The 24,787-nt window shown below is 40.4% G+C and overlaps 1 protein-coding gene across 3 annotated transcripts in view; it reads right to left on the bottom strand.

The window, feature by feature from the left end:
* Window positions 1-395: 395 nt before the first annotated feature.
* PLCB2 (phospholipase C beta 2) overlaps window positions 396-24,787 on the bottom strand; it is a 63,136-nt gene continuing 38,744 nt past the window's right edge. Inside the window, exons 20-32 of one of the 3 annotated variants that reach the window (XM_087722788.1) lie at window positions 22,848-23,012; window positions 20,598-20,697; window positions 19,516-19,620; window positions 18,095-18,177; window positions 15,311-15,395; window positions 15,054-15,109; window positions 10,038-10,258; window positions 7,102-7,273; window positions 5,631-5,707; window positions 5,329-5,421; window positions 3,784-3,841; window positions 1,842-1,928; window positions 396-727 (exon numbers count right to left, since the gene is read on the bottom strand). In XM_087722788.1, the coding sequence (XP_087578914.1) occupies window positions 458-727; window positions 1,842-1,928; window positions 3,784-3,841; window positions 5,329-5,421; window positions 5,631-5,707; window positions 7,102-7,273; window positions 10,038-10,258; window positions 15,054-15,109; window positions 15,311-15,395; window positions 18,095-18,177; window positions 19,516-19,620; window positions 20,598-20,697; window positions 22,848-23,012 (1,572 nt within the window). In that variant the 3' untranslated portion in view covers window positions 396-457. Of the gene's footprint in view, window positions 728-1,841; window positions 1,929-3,783; window positions 3,842-5,328; window positions 5,422-5,630; window positions 5,708-7,101; window positions 7,274-10,037; window positions 10,259-15,052; window positions 15,110-15,310; window positions 15,396-18,094; window positions 18,178-19,515; window positions 19,621-20,597; window positions 20,698-22,847; window positions 23,013-24,787 lie in introns of all 3 variants that reach the window. The other 2 variants (XM_087722798.1, XM_087722808.1) reach the window with 2 other exon arrangements.

Here is a 24,787-nt window from a genome sequence, read left to right as displayed (position 1 = left end):
AGTTTTTTCTGGCTTGGACTTCAAATTGCTTCAGAGTAAGATTGGTTTTTGAGATAATGGGGCTGTTACCTTCCTGCCTGTCAAGGTGGAGAGTTGAAAAACTTACCATATTTTTCGAAGCATAAGACGCACCTTTTTTCCTCAAAAAAGAGGCTGAGAATCTGGGTGCGTCTTATACACTGAATACAGAATTTTTTGCCTAGCTGGCTGTTGTTGAAATCCACCCAATAAGGCTCATTCTACGTAGTGATAGTAGGAAATATCTCTTGGTGCTGGATTTTAGTGGTAAATCTAAATAGAGTGAAAACCTCCGATGTAAGTCTGCCAGATCAAAATGTCCTACTATTCAAAAAATAGGATAACTAACAGATATTCCACGATGTTCTATGTAACTCTGAAACAAAATGAGATTTATTTTTAAAATATAGGAACTTTAAAATAAGATTTCCACTGAGTTTTACAATCTGCTCTCTTGGGCATAAGTGGTTTCTTCATCCCTGATAACATCCTCCTTCACCACTTCAGTTGCATATCTTAGAGTCTCAGGAGTCACCAGGTTCTCACATGGCCTTTGATCTCCCTCACCAGAAGCTCCAGGGGCCTCTCTCTTTGCCGTGTCAGCTTCCAAAGGGTAACAGACTTTCATGCAGTTCTTCACTGAATCTTGCACTTCTGCACTGATAGTTTTCATCTTGTTTTCATACTCGGCAAACGCTTCCTGCTGGAGCTGCAGAAAGAGTCAGGAAAGGTTCACAATGGAGAAACCTGTTTGTTACATGTTTACAAATTCAGTCATTTGTCTTTTAGCAATGCTAACTTTAAAAAAAATACTCCTCTCCGAGGACAAGATCCCTGTGGTAAATTACTTTTTCCATTCCTCTGCTGTAATTATAGGTGTGAGGATAAGATCATTCCCACTGGGGCCTATAGGGAACTCCACCTTGCTAACATGGAGGGAATGAAAGGTTCAACCTCTTTTCCTCATGCACTGTACAGCAGTCCCAAAGAAAACTGCATTCTGATAAAAAAAAGAAAATGAAAAAAACTCTATTCAAGTAAGCCTTAGCAGCTTCTTTATTCTTGCTTTCATGTAGAGGCTCAGAACAAATAGGATTTCACGAATGAATCTTCAAGGAAGTGAATGCAATCTGAATGGCAAAGATCAGGTGTGTCAAACTTGATTTCCTGGAGGGCTGCATCAGGGTTGTGTTTGATCTGGGGGGGAAAGGGGGCATGGCCAGGGGAGCATGGCCAGCTTAACATCATTTGTGTCAGCACCTGTGGTGGCCTGAGTGCTCTGCCAGTGACAACGGGCTCCTGAGCTCCGTCTTCAGCTGCGACGGCCTCCTGCAACCCTCTGCCAGAGAAAAGAGAGCTCTAGGGGGCCACTTGGCAAGCTCTGTTTTTACAGGCAGAGGGTTACAGGAGGCCGTTGCAGCCAAAATCGGAGCTCAGGAGCCTATTTCTGCTGGCAGAGGCATTGCGGGCCGATCCTTCACTGTTTTCCAGGTTGGCCCCATGATCTAAGGACCCTGCAGACCCGATCCAGCCCGCAAGCCTTGAGTTTGACATCCCTGGCATAGATGGAGGCTTAAAAAGTAGAGGACTGGAGAGCAGGGAATAGGCTGCCTCAGCCTTCTCCAATCTTCCATGTGTTTTGAGATGTCAATGTTAGGCCATCGGCCGGAACCTGAACAGCCATGCTGATCGAGCTGTGCTGGCATTTGCAATTCCAGTACTTCTGAAGGGAAATAATTTGTAAAGCCTTTGAAATTATTCTAGATCTCCTGCTATACTATTAATTCTGAAAGGACATTTGCTGTAAATTAGTCACGTGATACCTGGCTTTCTTTTTCCTTGATTTTTCCTAGGCAGGTCGACTGCTTTGCTTCCAAGACTTGTTGATGCCTTGACTGTTTCTCATTCATCTTGAAGCAAGAGAAACATTTACGTTAGAAGGAATAACCTTCCATGGGATTATATAAATGCAACATCTCAATGCAGTATCATTCTATAGGCACAACAACACCAGTGATGAAGTCTGCAGGGTATTTTAGGTCCCAGTCCCTCCTAATCCTCCCAGAGCCCCATATTCCAGTATGCTTTCTATAAATATCAGATGTATGAAACTGCTGTTTTGCTATTAAATATTACAGGCAATCCTTGACTTACGACCACAATTGACCCCAAAATTTATGTTGTTAAGTGAGAAATTTATTAGGTGAGTTTTGCACCATTTTATGACTTTTATTGCCCAATCACTTCAGTTGTTAAATTAGTAACACTGATGTGAAACTGGCTTCCCCATTGACTTTGCTGGTCAGAAGGTCACAAAAGGTGATCACATGACCCTGGGTAAATATGAACCACTTGTCAAGCATCTGAATGTAAATCTTTGAATGACCATAGAGATGCTGCAAACAGTCATAAGTGTGAAAAATGGTCATAAGTCACCTTTTTCAGTGCCATTGTAACTTCCAATGGTTACTAAACAAACTGGTAGAACATTCAAGTACTACCTGTACTAGACTACTTTGCTATATATCAATGCTGAAACCAATAACTACTGAGATTTAGACTCTGAATCGCAGGCGATAAGAGGAATGCTTCAATGTCTTTTTTCTTAGTTTCATGACACTTTGATCCCAATTTTATTTTTCTCTGCATAGGACATTATGCCTAGACAGCTGACCTGACATCAGTTTGTCCCATGCACAGGCGAGCATTTGGAATGTCTTAAGGCGGTGAGAAACATTCTATGATCACGTGACTAAGCCGAGGGGAGGGGCAAACGGTCAATTGCTTCAGTTCCAATTTGAAAATGGTAATGATATACCTCATACACTTATTCCTGTTATTATTCACTAATAACAACTCTGTGAATTAGATTAAGTTGTGAAAAAGACATTAATGAATTAAAATTCTGCCATATGAAAGTTTATTTTGATTGATTGATTACATTTCCACCTGACCTTATTGGCTTTAATATTTAGTCACATTAAGTTGATCAGAGGGAAATATGTTTAATTAAAATTAATGTACTTATTTATTCTTTTTTTATTTCTTCATGTTATGTTAATCTACTTCCAATGTGTTTATTTTGCTTATAATGAATAATTATACTTATCCCCATTGCACGTCACCCTGGACCCCAGATGGATAATTGTCTAAAATTTGAAAACTTCAGTATGTTTTAACACCCACACAAATCACAGGAAAAAAAGATGAAATGGGTATCAAGGCTACTATAATGTAAGAGTTGTAGCTACTCAAGGCGCCATATAAAATAGTGCAGTGGGAATACAACTTTGAAAATATTGCAGAAGAGAGAAGTGAAATACACGTGATCTACTAAATAAAGGTCAGAGTCCAAAGCAATAGCATTTAGACTTATAAACCGCTTCACGGTGCTATACAGCGCTCTCTAAGCAGTTTACAGAGTCAGCATATTGCCCCCCCAAAATTTGGCCCCTCATTTTACCCACCTCACAAGGATGGAAGGCTGAGTCAACCTTGAGCCTGGTGAGATTTGAACTGCCAAATTGCAGGCAGCTGGCAGTCAGCAGAAGTAGCTTGCAGCACTGCACTTATCCCTCTTCTAGGGATCTGTGTAAAGCTGTGGGAGGCCTCTTTGATTTGGACCCTACACTTGGATTAGAACCAAGTGTCTTGGAAGGAGGAAGCATTTGTAAATCACTGGACACAGCATTTGCCCAAATCAGTAGAGCAGACCTAATAATTGTTCTTTTAGATGCTTCAGAAAGAATCCAGAAAGCTACTTACATGCTTGACTGCTTTTACAACTTCCTGAATATGTGAATTATTGACTTCTCTTTTTAACCTTTAGGAAAAACAAATCAAACCTTATTTATTAATTAAAATTTACAGCTTAGATTGTTCTTAAGGCATCCGCTAAATAAAGTGTTTTCATAACATATGCAATCACTTAAAATTAGAAAGAATTTCATTATAGGAAATTCTGAAAACAAATTTTGTCTGCAAAAGAGAAGCCCCTTACAAACTCTACTCCAGGACTGGCTAAATTATACTAATCACTTGAACACTTACAGATGGCAGGATCATCCATAAGATGAGCTGCTTATTATTTGTTCTGGACATGTGGTCACAATAAAGCCCTGAGACTAAAATACTGGTTAATAGCAGGTTGAAGTGAAGAAGCAGCATATTAAGAAATGATGGAAAGAAAGAAGATACTTTGAATCTGCCAGGTGTAGTTACTGTAAGAAACTTTGGGCTTGCATTCCTTCCCATCTCCTCTCCTTCATGTGATCAAATGATCCAACTTCATCATGGATTATCAAGATTGATTATGTTAAAATCATACTCAACGAGGACTGATGGAACGTGGAAGCCATCCTCATTAGTAAACATGCTGGAGAGGAGATGTGAAGGCCTGACTAAAATCTTGATTGTTTTTACACATACAACTCCTCATACCTGAAAACATACTTCTTACTTGTCATGCACAATGAATTGCAATTAACCAAAACCAGGGGTAGGCTTCAAAATTTTTAGTAAGGAGGTTCTCTGCCAAGTTGCTGAGTGGGTGTGGCCATGATGGGCATGGCCTAGTCGGCCTCCTGCACCATGGCGGGGGGAGGGTTTGCCCTCCCTGGGCTCTGGAGGTTTTTCTCGAGTCTCTGGGAGGGCAAAAATGGCTTCCCCAGGCTCCAGAGGCCCTCTGGAGGCCAGAAACTTCTGGTAGGCCCATTTTTTTTTTGCCATCCCCGAGCCTCTGTGTGTGCCCTGCACTTACCTGCATCCAAAATGGGACGCATGAGGACTCCTGGGAGGGGAGGGGCGGGGCCAGCCAGAAGTGGGATTTGGGTGTTCTCCAAACTGCACAGAATCTTAGCTAGAGGTTCTCCCGAACCCCTGAGAACCTCCAGCAGCCCACCCCTGACAAAACTAGAAACAAATGCTTTCAATTATATTGCAGCTTGAAGAATGAGACAGGTCATGTTAACTATGTTTTAAAGCGATGACTAAACCTCCCTACGTTTCTCAAGTTTTAAGTTCTCAAGTGAGGAGAATGGCTTCTTTCCCGTGCTCAAAACATCTGCAAAGCAGGTATTGACTCTAAATCAGGAGCGTGCAAACCGTTTTTCACGTGGAGAGTCATGCTTGGTTTTGTGGGGAGTCATGCTTGATTTTCCAGCTTGAAGTCTTGCTGCAGAAAGTGGGCGGACTATATTAAAATTAGGTTCAAACATTAATTCAATACAGTACAGCAATATATGCATTTATTTTAAATTTTCCCTTTTCATTAAAAACCACAAATCCAGTTGAGGGTGAGGTCAAAAATACCTTTCCTGAGCACTCTTATCAGGATTCTTAGTCACAGCTTGGATTTTGTCCAATCTCTTCACTTCTAATTTCTTTTTCATTTCTTTAGTGTCGCTGTAAAGAAAGATAATCAGCTTGAGTTTACAAATTTAACAGTGCATTGTGGTTAATATTAAATGTTCGCTCCTTTTCTACTCAGATCACAGAGGTTTCAAGGTTATAAAGAACAGATTTGACAATGGACAAACAAAATAAGGCTGAAGAAAAGCTACAAAAATGAATAGAAAAAAATCTGCACACACGGAGATTAATTTTATTATTACCTTTCCCAAGACTCCTTTAGTGCCTTCAGCTCAGATGTTTGCTTCTCTCTTGCAAGCTGTAACATTTTAGCAACTTTCTGTTTAAACAAAGCACAAGGAGAATATTTTATTTTATTATTTATTTATTCAAACATTATCCCAAGTTAACCCAAAAGTGCTTTTTAAAAGTACTGAGAACTGAAGAAGCTTCTAGGATGAGAAGTAAGATGTCTTCCAGAAAAACTAAGAAAGTCCAATCGCCTTTTGAAAAAGCAGCTTTGGGACAATCATAACACAATAGCAGAGTTGGAAGGGACCTTGGAGGTTCTTCTAGTCCAATCCCCCACTCAGGCAGGAAACCCTACCATTTCAGACAAATGGTTGTCCAATCTCTTCTTTAAAACTTCCACTGTTGGAGCACCCACAACTTCTGGAGGCAAATTGTTCCACTGATTAATTGTTCTAACTGTCAGGAAATTTCTCCTTAGTTCTAGGTTGCTTCTCTCCTTGATTAGTTTCCATCCATTCCTGTCCTGCCTTCAGGTACTTTGGAGAATATGTCAATACCCTCGTCTTTGTGGCAATACCTTAGATATTGGAACATGGCTATCATGTCACCCCTGGTCTTTCTTTTCATTAAACTAGACATACCCAGTTCCTGCAACCATTCTTTATATGATTTAGCCTCCATTCCCCTAATCATCTTTGTTACTCTTCTCTGCACTCTTTCTAGAGTCTCCACATCTTTTCTACATAGTGGCAACCATCATGACCTGGATGACTGATGATCTCCATAGACATTATCCTGAGTTGGAACTAGAAGGGTCCTTTCCACCGAAGGCACTCAGATTTAATAGAGGCTCATAAAGGAAGGAAGAGAACATTGATCCTTTCTTCTCCTTGAAATGTTTTCTACAACTTCCCACATCATTCTAATCATTTGAAGTAGGTTTGCTATGGGCCTTAATGGGAAAGTTGAACAGGGAAAACATGGGAAAGAAGAATGGGCCACTTTCTTACCTTAGGAACTATACAGCAAGTGATTAATTCAATGGCTCCAGATGTTTCCAAAGCTGTGTTTGTAATATACAGTCATGTTGCACACGGGTGTGTGAGAGTGAGTGAACAAACGTGTCATTTACACAAATTTGCAGAAGGGAGGGACTGATGAGATCTCCCACCTGTGACTCTCAAACGATAAATTTTCTTCAGAATTGCCAAGGAATGATCAGTTCTGACATCAATTTAATTGAGTGCCCCAGAAATACGTGAAATATCATTTTGGTAATATCAGGAAGCCATATTCACACACAGTATGACCTTTCCCCCCAAAAACAACAATGTGAATTCAAATAGCAGATTTGGATTGGGTTTAAAGCCATCTGACAAGTTTAGCATGTATAACAATGCAATCTTAATGAAATGATTCAGGTTCATTGGTGCTGTTTATTAAGTAATTAAATCAAAGAATGTTAATACAAATATGGTATACCTCTATAGCATGCTGATCTTTCTTCTTCCAGATTGCATCATACTGTTCTTCTCCCAGGTGGAGTAATTCTTCCTCCAATTTCTCTTTTAGCTCCATCATTTTATTATCAGCATTCTCGGTCAATTCTGCAGCGTTTCCCTTTGTGATGCTTTCATCCAAAACTATCCTGTAACTTCAGAGACACAACAATTTTCAATCTAAAGCAGAAATAGCCAGACCCTGACTGTACTTCCCTTTTCACCTGGCATATTGTCATGATATATACTCAATGAGCAGATCAGTAAATGAAAGAGTCATCAGTAATACTCCACAATTTTTTGATCTGCTTCCTCAATAGACATGCACTATTTGACAAAAGAGCAAAACAATTGCATTCCAGCAGCTAGAGTGGCGTTCAAACTCTTACTTTTATGTCAGAGAAATTTGGAATTTCTTACTCTGATCTTGCTATTTTAGAAAGTAAAGTTTATTTATATATTAATTTAATTCTGTCTGGTATCTGGAACTGTGTAATGCCTGTTCTCCTATTTCATAACATTCTTGTATGGCGCATTTGAATAGCACTGGGAATAAACCACTTAGTTAAAGGGCTGCTTCCCACACCTTTTTCTGGCACTAAGAATAATACAATGCCACCATATTAACACATATAACCCCATATTCTAATTTCTACCAAATCCGTACTGGAAAAGCATAACATTCATATTGTTAAGATAGTGTCCTTTCATATACTAAATGTTTATGACATGAATATACCAGTACTTCAAGAAATGCACCAGATCTGCCATTTAAACGCAGGAAAGTACCTACTTTTGGCAACGCAGAAATTCATTTTTAAGAGCCATTCAAACACCATCACCCCCAAATATTGGAAAAGGAAAAACTTGATTGTGAAATTAGGGAACCCGGAAATTGCATGTATGTACAGGAAAATACTCTTCTCTATGTCTATTTTTCTGAGCGGAAGCAATGTTTTTCCTAGCTCAGTTTTTCAATCTAAGCAACTTTAAGATCTTTAAGAACACATCTTCAAGTTGCTGAGAAACACTGCTCTAGACTGTAGTCTATTATATAGGCTGCAGATAGGATACAGATAGATGGAGCTGACTATATTGGACTATATTGTTGGAAGAACTACAGGCCAGGAAGGTGGAACATGGGAAAATAGGAAGAAAAATATGCCTAGATAATTTTATTTCAGGCAATCACATGTCTAGTGATTGAATTCCATTCCTCCAGCTCTTTTGCTTGGCTAAACATATATCCAGAGGCAGGTGCAGTGAAAGTAAAGGTAAGTGGCAAGCCCTCTTATTGACCCTACCATTATGAGTTGGTCATAATCCATTTAGCATGCTAACAAGTTAAGCAGAACCAAATCTAGTTAGGTCTAGATGGGGAACCACTATGGAGCTCCATGTTATCTTGACCCCTTCCAGTCAGGCTTCAGACCCGGTTACAGCACAGAAACCGCTTTGGTTGCATTGACCGATGATCTTTGGAGAGCCAGAGATGGAGGCCATCCCTCCATCCTAGTTCTTCTTGACCTCTCGGCGGCTTTCGATACCATCGACCATGGTATCCTTCTGCGACGACTGCGGGAGGTGGGAGTGGGAGGCACTGTGTTACGGTGGTTCTCCTCCTACCTCTCGGACAGGTCGCAGTCGGTGTTAGTGGGGGGGCAGAGATCGACCCCTAGGCCCCTAACATATGGGGTGCCACAGGGTTCGGTCTTATCCCCCCTACTATTCAACATCTACATGAAACCGCTGGGTGAGATCATTCGAAGGCACGGGATAAGATACCATCAATATGCGGACGATACCCAGTTGTATCTGTCCGCCCCGTGCCAACTCAATGAAGCGGTGGACGTGATGAACCGGGGTCTTGAGGCCGTTATGGACTGGATGAGGGCTAACAAGCTTGTACTCAACCCGGAGAAGACCGAGTGGCTGTTGTGTTTTCCTCCCAATAATTCGACCAGTGCTCCATCGCTCAGGCTGGGGGGTCAAATTCTACACCCCTCAGAGAGGGTTCGCAACTTGGGAGTCCTCCTGGACCCACAGCTGACTTTCGACCATCATTTGACGGCTGTGACCAGGGGGGCATTTGCCCAGGTTCGCCTGGTGCGCCAGTTGCGACCCTACCTGAATCGGGAGGCTCTCACAACAGTCACTCGGGCCCTTGTGACCTCTAGGCTGGAATACTGCAATGTGCTCTACATGGGGCTGCCCTTGAAGAGCATCCGGCGACTTCAGCTAGTCCAGAACGCAGCCGCGCGAGTGATCGTGGGTGCACCTCGGTTCACCCACATAACACCTATCCTCCGCGAGCTGCGCTGGCTACCTGTCGATCTCCGGGTGTGCTTCAAGGTGCTACTTGTCACCCATAAAGCCCTCCATGGTAGTGGGTCTGCGTACTTGAGAGACCGCCTCCTGCCAATTACCTCCCTGCGACCAATTAGATCTCATAGACTAGGCCTCCTCCGAGTTCCATCTGCCAGCCAGTGCCGGCTGGCAACTACAAGGAGGAGAGCCTTCTCAGTAGTAGCTCCGACCCTTTGGAACGATCTCCCCGTGGAGATTCATACCCTCACCACCGTCCAGGCCTTCCGCACAGCCCTTAAGACCTGGCTAGCCCGTCAGGCCTGGGGACAAAGATAATTGCCCCCACCCGAATGATGAATGAATGTTGCTCATTATTTTATTCTATGTTTTGTCTGTGCTATTGTTTGTATATCCCTCCCTTGATTTTATGTAAGCCGCCCTGAGTCCCCTCAGGGAAAAGGGCGGCCTATAAATGTTAATAAAACCCTAAAACCCTAAACCCTTATGTCACCAAGATGGCAGAAAGACAAAATTGCAATGCAACAAAACACCATTTTATTCTGATTGCAAATAAAAAACTCTTTGCTTTATTATTTCTGAACTAAAGTCTACCTTTTTCTTCGTGGTGTTCTTGATGGACATGGCATTTCTTTTCTGCCAAGCTGGCTAACTACTTCAGTGAAAAAAGCAGTGTATTTCTGTAATAATTCTTCCTTGCGCTTTGTCATCTTCCGCTCCAGCTCCTTTAGTTCCTTTTCTTGCTTTTTCAAGAGCTTCCCAAAATTTTTCATCTGCTGTATCTCTTCGATGCTGGCTGTCTGTGGCTCTGAAGCACAGAATGAAAAAGGCATCCATCAATTGAAATAAAATACTAGGCTGCCATTTTCTTGAAGGATTCTTTTCCACAACTAATTTACTATGCCTATTTTCTCTCAAGATTACCTTTTGTTGCATGAATATATTCTGTCTTTTTCAGCATCTCACACATAAGGAAAAAAAACCAATACAAATCCCACTAAGGAATGTTCTAGAGCAGTGGTCCCCAACCAGGGACTAGATTCAGAAGAAAAATGGTATTCTACAGAGCACTGGTGGGTAATGGCTCCGAGTGCAACCTAGATGCCATGCATGCAGAGATGAAGCTTTGCTCACTCGTCTGCTGCTTGTTTGCCCCAGTTCCTAATGGCCCAGGGGTTGGGGATCCATGCTCTGGTGTGAATCTGTAACAATTTTAAAGCCACCTGATGAATACTGTTCTTAATATTGATGGGGATCCATAATACTTTGCTCAATGGTTGGTCCATTTATCTGGGTTTTCCAGCTGGACATAGAGCTGGCTTAATAGGAAGCTGGTTTAGTGGCACCTCTTCCTCCAATTATAAATTAGGTTCCATAACTCCGTTTTGAATTCTAGCTATTATTCTGAATAAATGACTAATTTCTTCTTATGCTCTGGTGGTTCAGTGGTTAAAGTGCAGTATTACAGGAAAACTCTGACCATATCTGGAATTCGGTCAAGGTTGACTCAGACTTCCATCCAGGGGTGGGATGCTGGGAGTTCATAGGGGTTCAGGAGAACCTCTAGCTAAGATTCTGTGCAGTTCGGAGAACCCCAAAATCCCACTCCTGGCTGGCCCTGCCCCTCCCAGGAGTCCCCATGCAGCCTGTTTTGGATGCAAGTAAGTGCAGGGCGCGTATAGAGGCTTGGGAAGGGCAAAAACAGGCCTACCGGAAGTTCGGGAAGGCCTGAAATGGGCCTATTTCTGGCCTCCAGAGCATGGGGAGGACGTTTTCACCCTCCTGGAGGATGAGGAAATCCTCTGGAGCCTGGGAAAGGCAAAAATGACCCCCTCCCTGGCTGTGGTGCAAGAGGCCAACAAGGCCACACCCACCATGGCCACGCCCACCCAGCAACCGGGAAGAGAACCCCTTGCTAAAAATTTTGAAGCCTACCCCTGCTTCCATACTTCCAAGATTAGTAAAGTGAGGACCAGATTGTTGGGGGCAATGTGCAAATAATGCTTCTACATTGTAAACCAAGTTCTGAAAAGCACTAATGCTTCACTTTTTTCTGGATTTTTAACTTACTTGGACTGAACTTTTCAAAATCTTAAAACAATAATCATATAAAATACATTTGTCCCAGCTGTGTCCTTTCCACAATGTAGTGGAGCACCTACTTTCATAATTCCCAGGTAGCATAAGCATTGACAACTTCATTAACCTGAACCTGTACTCTAAGTAGAAGTGAAACTTCTATGTTGCTGGAATATTACCATAATTTCTCGTTTGCACCCAGCATACTCAATATGCATAGGCGAAAAAATGTACCAGTACAGCAAGTAAAAATATAGCTTGATGTTTATTTATTAAAGACCAGCAAACAACAGAAAAGAGATAATTGGCAAAACATGACTAAAAGGAGGTAAAAGCAGGAGAGAGGCAAGAATAGGCAAGAATTTACAACACCGCGCCTCCAAACAGGCCAGAGAATTTCCCAGAAAATAGAACCATTACAGTGAGTAATTAGCATGAGCGGTCCCAAAGAGAGTGACCTTTGGTTATTCCAGTCTTAATTGTTTTATGTTCATAATGGCAACAGAATAGAGATGAAAAACAGGACATCTGGTGTTCCATCCTCTACACTATGAAGGAAACAACTTGGTGGATGAGGACAATGTATCTTCTCCTTTAAAAAAAAAATCTAACTTTTACTTCGGGTAAAAGTTTTACTTTACTTTACTTTCAGGGGAGGAATGACAAACTGAAGACAGCTAATGACTGCTGCAAAGACCAAGAAACCGGGGAGTAGACCGGTTCCTTGAAACCTGCCTGAATAAGGAGAGGGTGGGAGATTGACCACATCTGCTCTGGACAGCTGCTCCTTAGGGGAGACCGCAGGAGGGGTATGGATCTAAAGAGCAGGTGGCTGAGCAAACAGTTGTAAGAACCATGTCTACTTCCTTGGGTCCAACAGGTTCAAACTCTTCCCAGATAAAAAGCCAAGACTATGCATCTCCACCAAACTGCAATAAAGCCAGTGCCCAATTGAGAATGAATCCAAACAACTTTATCCAAAAGATCCTAGTAATTTCTCAAGATGCCCCTGCAAGAAGTTCTCCAAACAATCCTTATCCAAGAGGTTTATGTCACTTGAAAAAGTATGACTATCTGCAAATGCAATAAGAGCAGAGACATAATGATCAGTGGTGGGATTCAATTTTTTTTACTACCGGTTCTGTTGGCGTGGCTTGGTGGACATGGCTTGGTGGGCATGGCAGGGGAAGGATACTGCAAAATCTCCATTCTCTCCTGAACAGCTGGAACACGGGAGGCAGAGAATAGATGGGGGCAGGTCCAGTCAGAGGTGATATTTACCAGTTCTCCAAACTATTCACAATTTCCACTACCAGTTCTCCAGAACTGGTCAGAACCTGCTGAATACCACTGCTGATAATGATGCTTCACTGCCTTACTGTTACTAGGTAGGCCTTTATAATGGGTCTGACCCATGTTCAGTATCCCTTGGGGAATGCCAGCAATGCTCGGGATGTATCTTTTCTCACTTCATCTTCCTCAATTCTTCCATAAACCACAGGGAGTGCTAAGATCTGCAGTAGGGAGAAGTTTCATGGGTAACATCTGATCCAAAGCTTCAACCATCCCCTTTTTCAAGTGGTAATCAACATTTAAAATGGACTGTGCAATAAATCAGCAGAAACAACATCCAACTCTCTCTGGAATCTGGACCCATTAGTCATTAAATTTTCTAGCCAAGCTATGCCAGCAAAACTGGAGAAGGACAGAGTAGCCAGCAGATTGCAATAAGTCAGTCTACATACCAGACCAAAGAAAGAAGACTTAAAAGAATGTGCAAACTACCATCTATCATCCTTAATTTCATATGCTAACGAAAAAATGCCTCAAGGCAGATTAGAGCACTGCATGGAAAGGGAGATTCTAGCAGTCAAAGCTGGCTTTATGAAAGAATGAGGAATATCATTGCTGATGCACACTGGATCATTTTTTTAATGAATAGAATAGAATAGAATTTTTTATTGTAAATGTGTTTTTATTTTCCATTTCCATTTTCGTACAGTCACATATATACTGTGCATAACCGGGGCCATATAACATTAAACAATAAACACAGCCATTCCTCTTGTCAACAATACCCCCCAAAATAGAAACCCAATGTACCTCTTCGACCCTCCATACACCCTTTCTTTTGCCCCCCTCCAACTTTCCATCTTCCCTCCATCATTCCCCTCTACCCTACTTCCCCTCTCCCTCTACCACTCCTCTCTCCCGGTAAATTCTAGAATAGAATTTTTTATTGGCAAAGTGTGATTGGGCACACAAGGAATTTGTCTTTAGTGCATAGGCTCTCAGTGTTGCACTCTGCACTTTGCTGATGACATTGCTCTGATAGCTGAAAATGCAAATGATCTGGAACTCTAGTAGTAAAAGTCAAAGACCATAGTGAAAAAAATGAGACTAAGATAAAATATAAAGAAGGCAATAGATACAAAGTAGCATCTGTCTTTCAAGAGTGAATATCAAGTAAAAGAACCACCAGCTGAGAAATATGCCACAGATTGGCATGTGGAGTATGATAGCAATGACAGCCTTGGAAAAGACATTTAGATTCACTTGAGTCACAAATGATAAGGCTCAAATCACCCTACTTAGGAAAAGGAAAGACAGAAAAAGAGCAGCCAGGGCAAGGCAAATAGTCTCTTAAGTATTGATAGATAAATTGTTGAAGTCCTAAAGGATCAGTTTGGGTACCTATACCTTCCACATCGTATATTCTCTAAAAACCCTAAGTGGCCTAGATAGAATGAAAAGTCTCCTTTTACTGTAATGAAAGTTTCTTAATTCCCATTGCAATTTTTTTCACCACAATGAAGTCTCATCCCTGAATAAATTTGGGGAATGGGCTTTGAAAAATAATGTGAGAAAGCCCACCAGTAGTTGATATGAATGTATCATATTCTGGCTGAATCACCACACATTTTGTAATAATGATACCTGTGTAGAATCGGTTCCACCACAAAACCGCGTTCGACTAAAGCACGCTCGACGAAACCGCGTAGCTGAAGTCATCACAGGGCGACAACAGCGCAGAGACAGAAGCACGCTGTAAACGCTAAACCTAAAATTAACCCTTAAACCTAAACCTAACCCCCCTAAACCTAATCCTAATCCTAACCCTAAACCTAACCCTTAACCTAACCCTAAACCTAACCCTAAACCTAACCCTAAACCTAACCCTTAACCTAACCCTAAACCTAATCCTATCCCTTAACCTAACCCTAAACCTAACCCTAACCCTTAACCTAACCCTAAACCTAACCCTAACCCTAACCCTAACCCTAACCCTAACCCTAACCCTAACCCTAAACCTAAACCTAACCCTTACCTTAACTTGAATCGGCTTGCTTTCAAAGCGCTATTTAAAGCACCCTTCTTTCTCCGCGCTTGCTGTTGTCGCCCTGTTGATGACGTCAGCGACACGGTTTAATCAGGCGCGCTTTAGTCGAGCGCGGTTTTGTCGTGCCACGTGTAGAATCTGGTTACATGTGACATTGTGTCAGATTGCTAAAAAGAGAGAGCTTCCTTACCTGTCATTAATTTTGCAGCTTCTTTCATGGTCCCTTCTTTTGGTGTAATCAAGGTGCCTGGAGAAGGAAAGCAACATCACAGTGGACTAAAACTTTATTCCTTTATAAAATACTTTTTACTATAGTCAGAATGATCAACCGGTCCCAGTGATGTGGGTTGATCCTACTTCTTGTCACACAGAACTACACCATCTCCTTTCAATATGTGAATTATATGTGTTCTCCCATTTTCAGCTCCTATCATTTCCATAGCATTACCTCCAGGGCCATTTGAAGAAGTGCAATAGCTTCCTAGGATGTTAGGTATCCCATTGATTGAAAGATCCTTTTCCAGTATGGATTTCTATAAAATAAAGTTCAGCAGAAAATTGATGTCAATGCAAAAATAGTTCCTGGGAAACAATTGGCTGCTTCCTTTATTCTTCTTTGGCATTTTAATGTTCCTGCATGAAAGTAGCAAGAAAGATGAAGTACCATAAAGTGCATTTATAAAATATATAAGGTAGAGATATTCCATCATCATTCTTCAGGGTGAAGAATGTGAATGTCCTGCCAGTGAGTAAAATTTCTCAAACTGAAAAAATGTTATTTCCTTTTTCTATTCACTTGACTTCTTCTAACTCAGGTTGTTTGGTTCTCTGACAGCCCCAAATATTCTATGACTTCCTCAATAGGCACGCATTGCTATATGTTTCACTTTGACCGCTCCAAATAAATTGCTTAGCAGCACCCAGAGCTGTGATAACTCAGAAAGTAAGAGGAAAATGTGCCTTCTAAGTACTGTCTTATTCTTAGCTTTAAGAAAATCCCTTTTACAGCTTCTTGGTAATTAAATGTGAAATCTGATGAAGACTTGATGAAGCAGTCACTGTGAATAACTAAATCGGAATAAGAAGTGGAGAAAAGTAAGTCTGGAAAGCAGCACTTCAGCTACTCCCTAACACGGTTATACATCAGAAGTGGTATTCATCAGGTTCTGACCAGTTCTGAAGAACTGGTAGTGGAAATTTTGAGTAGTTTGGATAACCGGTAAATACCATCTCTGACTGGCCCCGCCCCCATCTAGTCTCTGCCTCCCGGGTCCCAGCTAATCAGAAAGAAATGGGGATTTTGCAATAACCTTCCCCTGGAGTGAGGAGGGAATGGAGATTTTACAGTATCCTTCCCCTGCCACGCCCACAAAGCCATGCCATGCATACCAAGCCATGCCCACAGAACCGGTAGTAAAAAAATTTGAATCCCACCACTGTTATACATCCAGGATTTTATTTTGTTCCTGGAGGTGAAGGGTGGTGTCTACAGAAAGGGAGCGGTGTGATGGACAATAGTAAATCAGCAGTTTCCCAGGAAGGAGAAAGCACATTCTAAGAAAAGGGGTGAGACAAGAGGCAACACAACCCACAGTTGGATAGGAGACAGAGGAAGAGAGTTAGGATGGCCACGCCCTAGAGTAATAAGGGTTTAGTCTGGCAGATTCTCTCTGTTCTGTGTACGCAAATAAAGAACTGAACTTTGGCTGGATTGTTCTATGTCATTCTTGGACTGGACCTGACACTGTCTGGTGTGAAAAGGGAATTTGGATAAGTTCTGCTGTTCAAAATATCTAGCAGCTAGGTTTGCAGCTGAAATGGGCTGAAAATGGATGCTATTGACAGCTGTACAAAGCAAGTCATGGTTTTAACATGGGTTAAACCAAGTCATTGTGTTAATCCATAATACAGTTTGTTTCAGCATATGATAAAGCATAATGTGATATTTCATTTGTTATGTGAATGTAGCAACTATGGTACATTAATCAGGTTTAAAATTTAAGATTCCTTGTGATATAATCACTAAAAATACTTCAGAGGCCAAATAGAAGAGATTGTTAGTTTTTTCCCCATCTATTTTAAAATTCCAACGCACTGTCCTACATTCCTTGAATCCTTTGCTAAATCCCCTTCCTCATCTCCATATGAGAGTGTAGTGCAGACCTTAAAACAGTCCTTTTCAATCTCAGCAACTTTAAGCTGTGTGGAATCCAACTCCCAGAATTCCTAATCTAAATCTTTAGGATTTCAGCTCCATTCTTGCAATCTACCAAAGGGATTCCCCTCCCTCCATGCACGAAGGAAAAACCCTTCATGGGGCTACAAGAACAGAGCTGAAATCTTCAGGATTCAAAGGTTGCAACTTTGTTCCTCCAGCCCTATGAAAGATTTCAGCTTACCTCCATACCTCTGCTTACAACCTTTCCTGCTACTCACATGATCAGTGAACTGGTTGCCAAGCATGCAGTTCATAATCATGTGACTTCAGGTTGTTGTTGTTGGTGCAATGTTTTGTAATGGTTGGAAGTGCTTCATAGGCCATAAACCACCCTTTCTGAAGCCATTATTAATTTGGTCATTAAGTCATTAAACAAGGACTAACTATAAACTATTTTCTATTCCAATTTCTTAGATGTGTCTTGTCTTTCAAATAACCCTGTTAACATTCAGAATGTATGGATAACATTCTGGATCCTAACTGAAATATTTTCAGAAGTATTAATTTTATGATTCTAAAACAACATTAGGCCCATTTTATTAAAGCCTCTTTGAAATAATTGATCTCTGTTTTTTTCTTGGTTGCTATTAAGAGGCATGTCAAATTCTGAGATGGAATATACTAGAATACAAGAATAGAATAACAGAGTTGGAAGGGACCTTGGTGGTCTTCTAGTCCAACCCCCTGCTCAGGCAGGAAACCCTACACTACTTCAAACAAATGGTTATCTAACATCTTCTTAAAAACTTCCAGTGTTGCAGCATTCACAACTTCTGGAGGCAAGTTGTTCCACTGATTAATTGTTCTGCCAGCAAATTTCTCCTTAGTTCTAAGTTGCTTCTCTCCTTGATTAGTTTCCACCCATTGCTTCTTGTCCTACCCTCAGGTGCTTTGGAGAATAGCTTGACTCCCTCTTCTTTGTGCTGACTTAAATTCTATCACTAGTAGCCTGACTTGAGCTAAAATACAAAAACAGATATTTTACACAAACTGAATATTATTTGGAGAACTCACCTCATTATTAGCATCTGTATTCTTCATCTTTTTATCATGTGCATTAAAAAACTTTATTGGATTGGATAAAGCCATGGTGAGATCTATTTTAAAAAAACAAAATGTACAATACCATCTCATTATCTCCTACTGATTGATTGTTACTTCCTTTACTAAGAACATAGTAATATTTGCCTTTTCTTATATGCTTTTTTATTCTAAATCAAGTAATAAAAATAATTCAAGACATAAAACTTGCAATAATAGATTGTTAAGCTTTTGCATTTTGCCTGCACTGGGATAAAACTGAAATGGGCTTGCATTCGGTTCAAAGATATATCATTTATATGAGCAACAAAATGTATTTTTTTCTTGCAAAACATTGTAGTATTTTTAGAACAATGCTGCGTGACCTACATCCTCATTTACAGTTTTTCTTAAGAAGGACTTATATATCCTCCTTCAGCTACGAAAAGAATCAAAAAAGACTTTTAAATCTTCCCTGTCTTTGTCCTGTTTGGTTGACTTTGTCTAGGATCAGAAACCAAATAAGAACAATAGCTGAAAATAAGAAAAAATATCAAATAAGAACAGGTCTGGTTGTGTTTGGATAGGAAGCCTCTGAAGAACACCAGGTCTGTGGGCTCAATTGGGAAATAAATAAATAATCTTCAAAGTAAGGCAATGGCTAATCACTTCTGCACTTGTGGCAAGAAAGCTGCATGGATGTATCCAGGAGCAAAGATCAATCTGAACCTACTCTTGTCCTGGGAGACTGATAAATAGCTGAAAAGAAGATAAACGCACCCTGTGGTTGCTACAAGTATGGCAATATAGGCCAGTTCTTATTGACAGTACCTCCATAATTAGACCAGTCTAGGAAATCAATGACATGTAGGTCTAAAATTACATTTCTTGGAACCACTACAGTACAGAATATTGCAAGTCTGAGTATGCTTTCATCCCCCCTCATTTTCTCCTTGTGTGAATGAGAGAGGGGCCTATCTGAGACATTTTCTCAATTTAGTTTTTTTGAACCGGACTTACGTTGTGTGTTTTTGCTTATTGCCTTTGTAACAGCTCTTCCTCCTGTCCCACAAGGCCATTCCCTAATCTTCTACACTATATTTTGGTAACAGTTATTATAAGATTGACATGTTTATTGAAGCTGCCTTAAGACTCTTATAGCTACCTAAAAAACACCTCATCCAATGCCTCATTCAAGTTATTTCGCAATTTTAACTAAGAGAATCTTTTCAACATCCTTCATCAGGTATTGTAAATAATTTTAGTTGGCCAATATACACCAGACCTCAGCTTAAAAATCTAGAAGCAAATCAAGACTAATAGCAATAAAGAGTGAAAGCCACCTTTTATTCTTTTTTTAAAACCCTGCAACTGAAGTATAGATGCCCTCCTCTTTCATCCTCAGAATACTGTACCTGCCCATGAGTCAGGAACATAATCCTTCATCTCCACATAGACAAATAGAGACGGCATTGTAAGAGGCCGGTTGCTCTCACTACGAAGGCAAACATGATGGTAGCCTAAAAAAGAAAGTGGATGAATCCAGTAGGAAAATATATAACAGTGGCAATTTGGATGCCAGAGTAAGAAATGCAATGAGCTTGCTCAGAAAAACAGCATTGTTGTAGGTTCTTCGATATTGTATTATTTCTGCTTTTGCAAACTGTGTGCCAGTTTCATACCAAAGTTCACAAAAGTCACTCATGATGAAATACCTAAACTCTGGTGAACTGGATAACAAAAAAATGAAAGGAGTCCTTCAGCATTTCTTATACATCTACATCTACAGTAGGGGTGGGTTCCTGCTGGCATTACAACCGGTTCGGGGTGCCAAAAAATGTGTCTGCGCATTTGCACCTAAAAAGGTCTGTGCATGCGCACAACATTAGAAAAGGGGGATTTTTTTTTCTAATGAAGATTGTTCTGCACATGTGCATCTAGATGGTGGCCCCGAGGATAGAACTGGTTCAGGTGCATGTCTGGCCAAGTTACTTGGCTGAATCGGTCCGAACTAGTAGGAACCCACCTCTGACACACACACCACACCTCCCTCTCTCTCTCTCTCTCTCTCTCTCTCTCTCTCTCTCTCTCTCTCTCTCTCTCTCTCTCTCTCTCTCTCTCTCTCTCTCTCTCTCTCTCTCTCAAGGAATGAGCTCTCTTTGTGCATTCTTTCAAATATGAGAAGAAGAAAAATAAGGAAAAGGTCTGGTGGCACACATTACTCCATTTCCTATAGTTCTCTCTACCCTCACTTTCAGATCTTTTAGCCCTGAGTAGGGTTAAAGTACTGTGAAGCTACTTCCATTTGTAATCAATTAGACATGAATGAAAGGTTGTCAGATTTTCTAGTTCTCACAAGGAGATCCTACTTTAGTACTTTATGCTTTTGAAGAATGCCCAAAGATGGCTTTGAACCAGCCTTCTCCTATGGCTCTGTGAAGGACATCAAGAGTTATGGGAAGCCACCCCAGGGTTGTGTTAAAAAAAAAGGTCTTACCAGAGCACACAGCAGTAACTGGGATAATGCGGTGACCAATGAACTTCCCACCTTCTTCCAAAACTACAATTCTGAGAGAAGCCAACTCTGGCATCAAAATCTGGCAGGGAAAAAAATTGTATGACAGTTTGTAACCTAAAAAAACCCAAGGTGGAGAAAATTAGTTCCATAGCTACAGAGCTTCCTTCTACAGAGGAATTATTGAATCTGTCATCTGCATTTCTATAACTGCCTGGTTTGATTCTGCAACCCAAAAAGGCAGACTTCAGAGGATAATCAGACCTGCAAGAAAGACAATTACTTCCAACCTGCCTTCCATTGAGGGACTGTACGAGTCAAAAAGAGGGCGGTGAAAATATTTTTTCAACTCCTACCCTCAAAACGACGCTACAAGCACTGCACAACCAAGACAACTAGACACAAGAACAGTTTTTCCCCAAATGCCATCACTCTTCTAAACAAATATTTCCCTCACTACTGTCAAACGATTCACTAAGGCTGCATTATTATTACTATTAGTCTTCTCATTGTTCCTATCACCCATTTCCTCCCACTTATGACTGCAGGACTGTAACTTTGTTCCTTGTATCCATACAATTTATATTGATATTGATTGTTTCCTGATTGCTTATTTGCATCCTATGACTATCATTACATGCTGTACCTTATGATTTTTGACAAATGTGTCTTGTCTTTTTATGTACTCTGAGAGCATGTGCATCAAAATTCCTTCTGTGTCTAATCACAGTTGGCCAATAAAGAATTCTATTCTATTCTATTCTATTCTATTCTATTCTATTCTATTCTATTCTATTCTATTCTATTCTATTCTATTCTAGCTACAGTTTGGAGGTCTCCTTATCTTCTGTATATGCACTATCTGAGTCTTTGGTTTCTTCCTCAAAACCCCATAACTTTAACCTTAGACTGTCTACTGTCAACCTCACCCCATTCCTAAGAGGTCTGTAAGGGGCATGCATAAGCGCACCAATGTGCCTACCGTCCCTATCCTAATGTTTCTTTTTATTCGTATCCATTTCATGTATCCAAAATCATGTTTATACATATATGTGTGTGTTGTCTAATACATGCTTGACAAAATTATTAAATAAATAAAAATAAGTAAATAAAATAAATATCTAAAAGGGCTTCTCTTCGGTGTTTTTGTGGATGATATGGCTTATTTAGATTTTAAAAGCAAGTTGCCGAGCTGTTTCCCTTTCTCCCCATCACATTCCCAGCTATTCCTTTTCATCAGCTGCTTTCTCCCTTCCTGATTCAGCTTAGCTCAAGAATAAAATCCCTTTTAAAAAAAAGAAATATTCTGCCAGTTTCAAGGTCAGCTACCCCTTTGCAGGGAGGGTTCACTATATGGGTTGATCCTGCCTAACATAAACTTTTCTCATAGCCAAGAAATATAAACAAAAAAATGACCTGCTTAAAAGTATGATATTCTTAGAAATATATAGATAACTATACTGAAGCCTTCTTTATATCTCTTGGTTCTCTCCTTCCCCACCACTCTCTCTGTCTTCCTCTGCTCACCTATATGCCTAAAGTCATTGTGGACAGTGTGAATTACATAAGCACCACTGCTGATCTGTATATGGCTGTTTTCTGCATTCCTAATTTTAAGAAGATAGTTCTGCATTGGTTTTCTTATATTCATACTAGGTATTACAAATGTGTTGCAATTCACGCGCAGAATAATGAAGATTATAATGCAATGAAAGGGGCATCTATTTCCATATGTTGTGATCTTGAGCTTTTGCAAATGTTTATTTTTTTTTTGAAAGCACAGAATTTGTAACCCTCGATCTGACATATTTTAGGAGGGCTCCCCCCCACCCAATAGAAGCTTTGAATTGAATATACCTCACTTTTCCTTAAATTTCCCATTTGCAGCATTGAAATATTAACGAGTACCTGAGAGGGTCACTAGAAACAAGGAAATTAAGTCTGCAAAGTATTCTGCCCATATGAAACTACAAATTATAACAACCTCTATTGCTTGGAATTTTTGAGGACAGCTCTTACTCAAGGAAATGTGTTCCTGAATATTTTCCCCAATCCTATCACTAAGTGATGATTCTAATATTTCCTCTCATAATGTGTTGCTGATCCTGCTTATTTAATTCCATTTTACACTGTTTCCTATAACAAGAACAATAGAAGAATCTCCCTTCCCTTAAATGCCTAGGACCTGGAAACAGCAGATATAGCACCCTTGGAAGTGACACAACATGTTACCTTTTCAAACACAAAAGGGTCTTCATTCCATATAGGGTTGATTGAGTTGGCATTTGGTGTCACTTTGGTTCTGTATCTACGCTTTGGATCTCCTGGTAGGCCAAACAACTCTACCTCTACGTACGACTTCACGCTGCGTTCTGAAAGGAACTGGCCAGAAATGATCTGTGCATGGAACAAGAACAACACAGCAATTTATTACATAAAGATTCAGCATTAGCTCTTAAGTCCTTTTTTTCTTTTCTTTTTGGCCTGAGGCACACATAATTTTTCTCAGGCTGAATCTGCCCTTTGAGCGATCAAGCCAAGAACTACATTCCAAAAAAGTGTGGGTGGGGCTGGGATAAAAGCTAACTTTCATTTTGTTTCACTTCCAATATTCTGTTCATGTAATTACTATTAAGTACAGTCACATGTTGAATAATTCCCACTTTTGTGTCATGTGTAACAACCTTTGAAGTACTTGAATCTTTGTTTTAAGATATTACGCACTTAAATCCTTCCGGTTCATTTCCCATTAGCTTATTTAAGACCCATTAGTCTTATATTACTATCCACTTTATTTCTTAGACTGTATATTTGCTCACCTCACAAAGTCATCTATCTATTCTATTGGGACAATATTATTGTGGAATACTGTTCATAGAAATTCATGTCTCAATGCTTTTTTGTATCAAAAACTGCTTGACATGGAAAATATGTCACATCACTCAGAAGTATTCTAGTTTAGTTTCTCTTTAATTTTCTAGATTTTAGTAAGCAGGTAATTTGAAGCTTAACATAAAGTATCAATGAACATTATAACTCCTTTCAAAAAGAGCTTTTTCCTCCTTTCAGTGGAAAGCATGAATTCAAAATTTGTGTAACATTTGTGTATTTACAGTGAAATTAGACTATATAAGTAGTATTACCTGAATTCAAGGATTCTTATCTGAGCTGCTTTCTTTAGTTCTAATGACACAGTTAAATTCCTAAGCATGCTGATGCTACTACTTCTAGGAAAAGGAATTATGTTTTAAAAAAAGGATTAGATGTTCACACCAACTGCTACATGAACATGAGGAATTCAAAGAACTGAGAGACTGATTTGGGAATATTTCCAGCTGCTGGAGAACACCAGATTCGCAGTCAGATATAGCCATGGCCATATGGTAGCTTACTCAGTGAGGAGACTTCAAACAGATTTGTTCTGTTTGGACATGATGTGCATGTGTCCAATACTCTATTGCAATAGAATAGATGCACCCATCTTTTGCCTAAAATTGCAAATTAGTTTATTTGTGTCATTATCATTCTTTCTATTGCTACAACTGGCCAAGTGAGTGCTAATTGCATGAGATGGAATTCATTTATTCAAACACAGAAACAACTATATTTTTCTATAATCAGAATGTCCTTCAGGTCACTGTAGAACTACTTTGCCATGCAGATCTTACTGGGCAGTGGATACACTGTATATTTGGCACCATACCTCTGGGCAGCAAATCCCCCAATCTAGGGGTGGGTTCCTGCCAGTTCTAAACTCTTCTATAGAAGAGGTTCCACAAATCTACAGTGCTGTTTAAAACCAGTTCCAGCTCCCTCCCCACACCTGTCTGCACATCATCAAGATGAAGAGCAAGAGGAGGAATTCTGGGAGTTGAAGTCCACAAGTCTTAAAGCTGTCAAGTTTCAACACCCCGGGGGGGCGTGGTTCTAAAGGGTTAGGGGTGCAAGGGTCTTGTGACTTGAAAGCTTTAAGACTTGCGTGCTTAAAATGCCAGAGTTTCTGACCCAACTTTTTGGTTGCCAGCAAGAACATTGTTAAGTTTCACCACATTTTAAAAGTTGGTCACGCCCACCCAGTCTCATGACTGCCAAGCCCCACTCCCACTTGATCACATGGCCAACAAGCTACTCCCACAAAGCAGACCACACCTACAGAAGAGGTTCTAAAAAAT

Source organism: Thamnophis sirtalis, unplaced genomic scaffold, assembly GCF_051295495.1.
Source record: "Thamnophis sirtalis isolate CommonGarterSnake01/CBP01778 unplaced genomic scaffold, rThaSir2_p1.2 scaffold_1, whole genome shotgun sequence".
Taxonomy (NCBI): Eukaryota; Metazoa; Chordata; class Lepidosauria; order Squamata; family Natricidae; genus Thamnophis; species Thamnophis sirtalis.
Note: the sequence above shows the minus strand (reverse complement) of the source record. Positions and strands in the feature narration are given on the sequence as shown.